Below are 10,415 nucleotides of genomic sequence, written 5' to 3' on the forward strand. Positions count from 1 at the left end.
TGTAAATGTAAGTTATTTGACTATATTTATGTACATCAATGCTAAGAGAATTTTTTTTAACCTCGCTAACCGCAATATCCTTTAGTTATGTCAATATGAAAATTATTTTATTTGTAGTATATTAGTATATAACTTTTTATAAACGAAAATTTAACTAGATTTTTATAAAAATGTCTATTTTACACTGAGAAAAAAAAATATTTGTATGATGAAAATTTTTTGATATAAGAACATACGAAGAATTTTTCGCCTAGTAGCTTTTTCATCTCTGATTTTTTATGAAAATGAAGTTAGCCGACATTTCAAAATTAAAAAAAATTTTTTTTTCAAAACAATTCACTTAAAAAATTAAAAAAAAAATTGTCACACGTAAAAAACTTGAAAAAATATAAGTGCAATTTCTTGTAAATATTTTGTTAGTTGTAATTTAATTAATAAAAAAAATCAAAAATTTTTAGACGTCTGCTAACTTCAGTTTCATGATATTTTCCAAAATATTTTGTTTCAGTATATCAGTCGAAAGACATCTCCCTGTTTTTTTTTTTTTTCAATTTTTTTTGTCGAACAATTTTCGAAATATCAATTTTTTTTTAAATTCCCATAAATTTGTAGAAAATGGGCCGATTGGTACGGCTTTTTAAGAAATGTAGTATTTTAAGTATACTTTTGGAATGAAAAAATCTTTTTACAAAATTTTTAATATAAAATGCCAATTTCTCAAAAACATGTACTGATCCTTTTTGAAAAGAAAAATGATATTAATTTTTATATCCATTATTTATTTAAAACTTAAATTAATATTAAGTATTTTATTTATTAAAAATGAATTTTATAAAAATAATTTTTTTATTTTGATATGCAACTTATCTTTTTCAAACTGAGAATTTATGAAACATTTATATTGAAAATTTTTAATTTAATAGAACAGCAATTAAAAATATTATTTTATGTTAAAAATTTTAAGATGAAGAAAGTTTAAGACCGTGCGTCAAGTAAATAAAAGTAAAGGGTAGAGGTAGGGATCATTAAGAAGAACAGCAGTAACCAACAGTGGAGGGATTATATAGAAACGAAGAAATCGATGGACTTAACCAGTCGTTATCAAGAAGTTTGTGCATTCGTGTGTCGTTTATCCGATTATTTCTTCTCAGTTAAAAGAAACAATTCCCTTCTATACAAGAGATAATTATTAATGAGCGATTTTTGAGGCGGTGTTATGTGGCAGTTGGTTGTTAAGGTAAGCTCCTATCGAGTATTTTGAAGTATATATATAAATGTTAATATTAATAGGTGTTAGTGATATAAATATAATTTACGTGGGGTATTGCTGGATGTGAGAAGCTGTTTAAACGCGAAATATAAATGCGTAGTGAGTGCAAGTACTGCAAGAAGAAAGTAACTTCCGAGACCATGTGAGAGCGATGCAGTTTCCTTGTTGCATAATGCACCAACAACTTGCTGGGCTCCTATCTTAAGAAAACAACATTTTAGATTTATACTCTCTCCGTCAAACATTTTCACTTATTCATAATGATGATAATAATATTTATCTGGAGTTTTTTTAAATTGGATTTTTACATCTTTGATTTACTATTGTAAAATTTAGTTTTTTTAAAATAAATTGAAGATTTAGATTCAAAAGATCCATTAGGATTAAAAAAAAAAACTATTCATAGATTTAAAGATTAAATTTAGTTTATTGAATTTTATAAATTTTTTGTTTAATTTTTACGAAGTAGTTTATTTATTTAATATTCAAATTTTAAAACTCTAAAAAATGGACTCTAATTATCAAAGCAATAAATTATCTTCTTGTTATTTATTATTGTTGCAAAAAATTTTTATAAATTTCTATGTCAAAAGTTTTTTTTATTTTTAATAAAATTTTACAAACTAGCAGCCCGCCCGGGCTTCGCACGGGTATTTAACAAAAATTTGAAAATATAATATAGCCTATGTCATCCGGGGATAATGTAGCTTTCTAACAGTGAAAGAATTTTTCATATCGGTTCAGTATTTTCGGAGCCTTTTGAATGCAAACAATCAAATCTTTCCTATTTATAATATTAGTATAGAAGTGTAGATAATTAATGAAAAAAATTATTCACTAATTTATAAATTGAGACTTATTTGAAATTTATTAAGGGGGTATTCTGGATGAGAAGTATGAAATTTTAGGTAATTTTTGAAGTGCCGTAAAAAAAAGGCAATTAATATTTTTACTTATATATTTTTTTATAAATTATTTACGAAAAATTTGAAAAAAATTTTTTTTATAAAATAGGGATTGCCTAAAAAAAAAAAAAAAAATACTTTTTTCACCACTTTTTTTTAACTTGTTTGAATTTTTTAAAAACAGTAAAAATTAAAATTAAGAGATTAATAATCTTTTTTATTTTTTTGTTTTCGATTGCTAGAAGGGTTGAAATCGTGGCTACAGTCACGTGCCAACTTTTTGAGACCCCCCACTTCATCAGCTACTAATTTTTTGAATTTTCAACTTTTTTAAAATATTTTCTGTATTTTTATAATGTTAATAAATAACTTATAGAAAAATAGATGGTAAAAATATTGATTGCCTTTTTTTTACGGCACTTCAAAAACTACCTGAAATTTCATACTTCTAGACCATAATACCCCTTCACAAAAAAAATGTAAGTATAAAAACAATAATTGATTTCTTCAAATTTTTTTATTATGATTTTTAACTTAGAATTATTAAACATTAAAGTTAAGAAAAAATTTATAAATATAAATTCTTAATAATAATAATTTATTTTCACATAAATGTTATAAATTTTTCAATGATTAAAACTTCATTCATTAAAAAAATCGGTGACATGTGTATACATTCTCGCGATAAAATATCCCCATGATAAAATATCCTCGGTAGTTGGAAAAAGCAGCATTAAAAAAAATAATTCCGGAAAAAAATTTAAATAAACACACTTAAAATCCGTGAAAAAAGTACAAAATACGATAACAAGCTTATATATTGGTCTATATTCAAATAAATACACCCATGGTTAAATTTGGCAAAATTTAATGTTGCCTAAGTTCTGAAATATCTTGGGATATTTCGTTGGGGACATTAACGCAAGTAATAAAAAAAAAACCAATTCGTTTAATTATATTTAAAAAATAAAAAAAAACTATCAAAAGTCACGGTAAATTACTAGAGTCATCTAGTGCCCGCAAATGGTAACAATAAACCCGACATGACGACGCTCGAGGCGTCGCGACGTCGCTGTGTAAATACAAAACCCGCGACCCGTAATACCACTTATACGGCAGTACCGCGGGCCTAGCATTTACATTAACGCGTGTAACTCACTTCTCGCGAATTTAAGTTATTTTAAATTGTTTGTTGATAATATTAAATAGCCACCAAACTTTTCAATGACTACGTATTAACAAATTTATAAATTTACTAAATTTTCTACTCTAAAATTCTTACTTTTAAAAAAAATTTTTCCATATGTTAATTTTTTTATTATTAAATTTTCATGGAACAATTTTAAAGGAAAAAAATTTTCAAATAAACTTTAACTAACAAATTTAAAGTTGTTTACCGTGAATTAAATTTTTATCACTCGTACGATTAGTTTATCACCTGTAATGACTCTACTTACGACAGCAGTGTTCATTTAACAAAAAATAAGTTGGAACAAAACGTCAATATTAAATAATTACAAAATACAAAACGAGTTTAAAACTTTGAAAGTTTTTTTAAATATAAATAGAAAAAAGTAAAGTGAAGAAATATTAATAAGTTATTAAATATACAACAATAGCAATAAAATAAAAGGGTCATTGGTGGTTGATTTATGGAACATTTTTAGCGATCGATATTTATAATATCATATGTATTTGCGCCAAGTTCACCGTGGTATGCAGTAATATCAAGTATATATATATATATATATATATATATATATATATATATATATATATATATATATATATATATATTTAGTTTGATATACTTGACTGTATGTGTCCATTGTATCAGTTTATAATATTACACATCCAAGTATAACTATATTGTGAATTTATTGTACTACATTGGATACCACGTGCGACTGTACGACTCATCTTTATCGATTTATAAAGGTTACTACTACCTTCAAGGTATCATTTTATTAAAAATTAATGACATCCGTGAAAAATTAAACGCTAGTACGTGATACAATCCCATTATATTTATATTACACTGTTCCATGTAAAGTTCTGTTCTATTTGAAATTATAGTCTCTCTTATCTCTCCTTAATTATAACTATAATATGTCTACTTGACATTCAAATAAAACACCTGTAATGTGAATTATTTCATATTTCCTTAGAAAAACTAAAATCTATCTAAATATTGAATTAAGACTTGTATTGATCTTACGGCTTATCGAAATTTGATCGTAGCGAAAAAATATTTATAATTTAAAATTACAGCGAACAAAAATATCCTTTATTATATCCATAGTATTTTTTTGGGAGGTATTTTGTCTGCGAGTAAATTTTTGTGATACTGAATTATATTTTTGTACTATATGGTTCTGTATATAAATATAATAAGTGAGAAATAAAGAGTTTCACTTTCACTGTTTCACTGATCGATATTTAACTATTCGCAGGAAAAATACTCGTGAACAAGTTTTTTATATTGTATTATCCATGTTTTTATCTTCTATCATTCGATTGATCTATCAATAGCTTGATATAATCGTTATCGGAAGGAATGTGTTGAAATATTTATAGAATTAAAATCAGTTTTCAAGCATGATATACAAAAATAGTTGTTGATTTGTGTCTATTAAGATTTTATCTACACGGTAAAGAATTTAGCGTCATTGCGTCAAAAAATTTTGTGTCAAAAATTTTTATGTTAAACACAATAAATATTAAATTTACACATAAAAGTGTTAAATATTTAACACAAAATTTTTTGACGCAATGACTCAAAATTTTTCACTGTGTATTTTCTTCTTTCAAGTATTTTGAAAAGTACAGCTAACATGCGTTCTTTAAAGTTTTTTAAAAATACTTCATTTTTTAATTAGCACATTGACGCATGTCTCTTATCAATATCATTGTAGAGTTCACAGTGAATGCTACTTTTAGATTATTTTTATTGTGTTAGGTTAAAAAAAAATAACAATTTAATTAGTATCATAATTTATATTAGTAATTTAATTGATTATAGGAGGAAAAAATTCTCTTGTTCTTTAATTTTTACGGGCGAGTATAAAAAAATAGATTTTTTGGTATTTATAAATTCGCTAATATTTAATGGAATAATATTGAAATGTATGGCTAATTTTAATTTTATTTTTATTACTGAAATTTATTAAATCAATTTATAATCAATACGATTTTAAATGAAATTTAAACTTTAAATTTTTATAAAATTATTATTATTATTATTACTAGCAACCTGCGGTGACTACAAAAAAAAAATATTGCTGATCATCAATTACCAACAATTTCATAGAAGAAATTTACAGAATCAATAAACTATTCAAAACTTTTCTAAAAAAACTAACATAAAAAATTTGATATTACCAAAAATAAATGTAAAATCGTGAAAAGGCACAAATTTATCTCAAGACCTTTTTGATGATACCAAATTTAACTATAAAAATCGTTGTTAAAGTAAAAAATGCCAATCAAAAAATTTCTTCATTCTTTTAATTATTTAGACAATTAATTGATTATCATCGAAAAAAATTATCAAGTTATAAAAATACATAAATTCAGGTTACGATCTTTCTAATGATACCAAATTTTACTTCATAGACCCATTTTATAGTAAAGATAAGCCCGTCAAAAAATTTTCCTTATTCTCTTGACTAATAAAAAAATTTGATATATTTATAAAAATTCCAAAAGCTTATAATGAATTAACAATCGTTGAAAATCATTTGAAACTTTAATAAGGCACAAATTCAGGTCAAGACTTTTTTGATAATACCAAATTTAACTATAACAACTTAATTAATGATTTAAGTATTCCGGAGACAATTAAAAAATTTTTTTATTCTCTTAATTATGTTGTGATGATTATTGTTAATATTTTATAACTTACTAGCAGCCCGCCTCGGCTTATTCATTGCAAACAAACAATCAAATCTTTCCTTTTTATAATATTAGTATAGATTAAATTGTATTTTAAACAATTACAGATATAAGATAAAAATAAAAAAAATGGGTACATCGAATACACAAACAGAAAACGATCATAAACATAACAATGAAGAGGCCAATCCTGGAGGAACATCTATCGAAGCATTTTTTGCAGCATCAGTTATTCTTATCACAGGAGCTACAGGATTCCTTGGAAAAGCTCTGCTAGAAAAACTGTTACGATCATGTCCAAGGATATCCACGATTTACGTTTTGATACGTCCGAAGAAAGACCTTACTATGGAAGAAAGGTTCCAAGAGCTTTTGGACAGCACTGTAAGTTCATTATTATAATATTTAGATCAATACTGCCATTCTAATAAGTCGTATTCTACAAAATTTGACAAATTGACTTTTTTGCACGCCTCATAAGCGAAGCGGGTGAGGTTGTGCTCTACACTCGTCTTACAAAAATCAAGCAATTTCTTGAACTACAATAATTGTCTCTATTTGAAAAATAGAATCACAATAATATTATGTAAAAGTTATATTAAAAATTTAAAGGTCAAATTAGTTTAATAACTATTTTTATCCGATGAATCCCATTTAATCAATGTTAAAAATGAACTGTCTTTATCGTTTGCTGTAAAATTTTCTAAATGTGCACGGAGAAAAAAATATTGTTAAAATGACTATTCAACGTATCCTTAAATGACGTTTCCTTAATCCTTAAAATAACAGTCTAGATTTTTGATTTAAGGATTCATTTGTTTCCCGTAAGCATACAGAAAAAAAAATAGCTCTTGTAAATACATGTAGTTTCGTTAAAACAGGTAACTGTTTTGTTAACGTAAGGATCTGTATAGTTGAGTCAACTAAATATTATGCCTAAAATAATAATACACAGAACGAAAAAAAGTCTAGAGTCAAGCGTAAATTTTCTTTATTTAAATAAAGAAAATCTTAAGAAAGACTGAAATTTTCTTGAATAAAGTTAAAATTTCCTGAACGAAGTTAAATTTTTTTAAGCCAAGAAAATTTCTTCTTGCTCTAAATTAACTTCGATCTTCCTTATAATTTTCTTGGTTCAAGAAATTTTTTTTTTTTTGTGTACGGATCGTCATTTGGACTGTCCACTGTATAGCTAAATTGGCTATACAGAATACCTCTAAAAAAATGAGTATACGGCGTATAGTCAGAATAATGATACGTATCCTCATTCTGGCGATATTTTTTTCTCCGTGTGGGATACGACGTATTGGAATAGCAGTATCGATGTATGATTATAAATTTTATTTAAAAATAAAAAAATGATGACGATGTGATGAATAATGTGTTGTTTGTTAGGTGTTTGACAGAATAAGACGGGAATGCCCGAGTGCATTTAGCAAAATAATCCCAGTAATGGGTGACGTCAGTCAGCCGGACCTTGGTCTAAGTGAGCAGGACCGTTTGATGTTAACACAAAAAGTAAACATCGTATTCCATAGTGCAGCAACGGTCAGGTTCAATGAACCATTAAAAGTTGCTATGACTTTGAACACACGCGGTACTGAGCGTGTTATCGAACTTTGTACTGGAATGATAAATCTCATTAGTTTCATTCACGTTAGCACTGCCTACAGTAATCCTGAACAGGCTGAAGTTGATGAAATTATTTACAGGTAATTTTTATGAGAATTAATTTAGGAGCTATTGATTAATTTTTAGAATTTTTTAACAAATAAATTATGGCAAAAAATGTATAGGAAAAAAAAAAACTGACATTTAGAAATTTAAAAAAATTCTGAATGCAATTTTTTTAGAAAAGATTTATTTGTTAAATAAAATTATAAAATTATCAAGTGGCTGCTAACTTTAATGTCATGTAATTTTAAAAAAATTTTTGTCATCAGTTCTTATCAAAGTCCAAACATTTAGAATGAAAACTTAAAAATTTTCTTACAATTTATTTTTAAAATTAAAAAAATGTTTTGATGAGTACAAAAAAAACCACTAAAAAAATTTTTCAAATAAAATATAATTTCAGCACAAAAATAATGCCAGAAATCGCAATAGACATGTGTGAAAATCTAGACGACGAGACATTGACTATCCTGGAAGAAAAGCTAAAAGGCCGGCATCCAAATACATACACGCTGACCAAAAGATTGGCCGAATTAATTATTTTAAAAAGAGGAACAAGTCTACCTGTTGCAATAGTGCGCCCAAGTATTGTCTGTGCAGCTTATCGCGAGCCATATCCAGGGTGGATCGATAACACCAGTGGCCTTACGGGCCTGATCGTCCAAATTAGTCGCGGTACTCTGAAAAGTGTCTACTGCAAGAAAAATCTCAAAGTTGACATTATTCCAGTGGATTTCGTTGTCGATACTCTAGTTTGCGCAGCCTGGCACAATGTTATGAGACACACTAATACCATTAAAATTTATAATTGCGTTAGCGGGGCTCGTAATCCTATCACGTAAGTGTTCTACTTAATATCATTTTATTGAAAATGTAATTGATAGCAAAAAAAAAAATCATTATCAATCAAATTTTTAGATGGGGAAAATTCGGCCATTATCTCAACAAATATGCCGTCGAATCGCCAACAAAACTTGCCGTCTGGTATCCAGGGTTCAATTACACACCCAGTTTGTTATTTCATAAAATTTCTACGGTGCTGTTTCACCATGTGCCTGCATTTATCATCGACATAGTTTTGAAATTCCGAGGGGAAAAACCTATGTAAGAATAATTTTTTTGGAAACCAAAAATTTGCCTTTTTTTACTTTTAAAAATAATTTTATTCATTATTTAGTTAGATCCATAACAATTATATGTTTTTATATTTTTACTTTTATAAATTTTACCTATTTTACGACTTAAAAAATTAGTTATGTTTGTTATATGTCTTATTTTTTTTTTATTTAGAGTTTTTTACTTTATTATCGTTATTAAAAATTAAAAAAAAATTCACTTGCAATTTTATTTTAATTAAAAAAAAAAAAAAATCAACTTTGATAAATTAATAAGTATAATTTTTGAATTATAAATTTTAAGACAATTGGTTTTTTGAGAACATTTTATTTTTTTAATGAGAATAAAATTGCAAGTATTAAACAACTAGGCCAGTGTCAATAACTGGGTTTTTTATCTAACATATGAAACCAAGAACATAAATTTTTTTTTTTTAGGATGTTGAAATTATCAAAACGTTTCGCGCGAATTGCATCAACAGGCTACTACTTTGCTAACAATGAATGGAATTTTTCAAGCGATAACGTTAATCAATTATCAGAATGCGTAAAAACTGTCACTGACAGCAGTAACTTTAACGTTGATATTAAAACACTTGACTGGAGTACTTACGTCCATGGATATATATTAGGAATAAGAAAATATATACTTAAAGATGAGCTTGAGACACTAACACAAGCGCGGAATCGATTGTCCAAGTAAGTATCTATAATTTTAATCTCAAATTATTAAAATTAAAAATCAATAGTATTGAAATTGAAACATCTGATAATTTTTAGGATTTTTCTAACGAATAAATAATGAAAAAAAATTTTTTTTTAAAAACTAAAAATGAAATTATTGAAAAACAATTTTCTAGAATTAATTTGTTTGCTAAGTAAAATCTAAAAATGGTCAAGTGTCTGAGAAAAATTATTAAAATGAATTTAAAAAATTTACAGACTCTACTGGTTCCAAAGAAGCATGCAGGCACTGATGGCGTTGCTTCTCATAAAATTAATCCTTCGGTGATGGTCAGCGAAACTTCTGAAACGAGCGAAAAAATATTTTTAAAAGTTCTTTTTTATTTTAAGTTATATAAATTGAAAGATCTGTGTACATATATATGACCTTGAATCGCTCCCGGGTTAATGGTTGAAAATTGTTCAAGATTTCGCGAAAACTGAACGAATTCATCTACAATCGTTGTTCGTTATATATTTATATACTGAGTAATTAAATATATATTTTTAAGAAATAACTATTACATTAATTATTGTTATAATTATACTAACAGTTTAATCAATAATAAAATTACTATTTTACACAATAGTTCAATAAAATAAAATGTTTATTGTAATTTTTTATATTTTTATTTTTTTTTTCAGTGTTTATTAAATTCTAGTTTAATTTAAAAATTTTGGTAATTATTTACAAGTAGGGTCAACCACATTTTGGGTCATAACTAAATGAAAAATTAACATTTTCAATTTTTTTTTTTAATTCTGCTTGTTTTTCCGGTGCATTTATGATAAAAAATGTTGTGAAAGAAAAAAATGAAGATTTCGATAGCTTTT

The 10,415-nt window shown here is 26.0% G+C and overlaps 1 protein-coding gene across 3 annotated transcripts; it reads left to right on the plus strand.

Moving 5' to 3' along the window:
* Nucleotides 1-1,108: 1,108 nt before the first annotated feature.
* Nucleotides 1,109-10,180, plus strand: LOC141534216 (putative fatty acyl-CoA reductase CG5065). 3 transcript variants are annotated; one of them, XM_074253424.1, is made up of 9 exons: nt 3,323-3,407; nt 3,524-3,889; nt 3,977-4,131; nt 6,177-6,453; nt 7,465-7,781; nt 8,147-8,581; nt 8,662-8,847; nt 9,297-9,557; nt 9,801-10,180. In XM_074253424.1, exons 4-9 carry the CDS (start codon nt 6,199-6,201, stop codon nt 9,868-9,870), a joined length of 1,524 nt encoding a protein of 507 aa, XP_074109525.1. In that variant the 5' UTR covers nt 3,323-3,407; nt 3,524-3,889; nt 3,977-4,131; nt 6,177-6,198; the 3' UTR covers nt 9,871-10,180. The 3 variants fall into 3 exon arrangements, with proteins under 3 accessions (XP_074109526.1, XP_074109524.1, XP_074109525.1); XM_074253423.1 differs by having other exon boundaries at nt 3,280-3,889; nt 3,977-4,113; XM_074253425.1 differs by lacking the exons at nt 3,323-3,407; nt 3,524-3,889; nt 3,977-4,131 and adding an exon at nt 1,109-1,237.
* Nucleotides 10,181-10,415: the final 235 nt, after the last annotated feature.

Source organism: Cotesia typhae, unplaced genomic scaffold (assembly GCF_013202065.1).
Source record: "Cotesia typhae breed Kobodo isofemale line unplaced genomic scaffold, CoteBio_Ctyphae scaffold_13, whole genome shotgun sequence".
In the NCBI taxonomy this organism is placed as follows: Eukaryota; Metazoa; Arthropoda; class Insecta; order Hymenoptera; family Braconidae; genus Cotesia; species Cotesia typhae.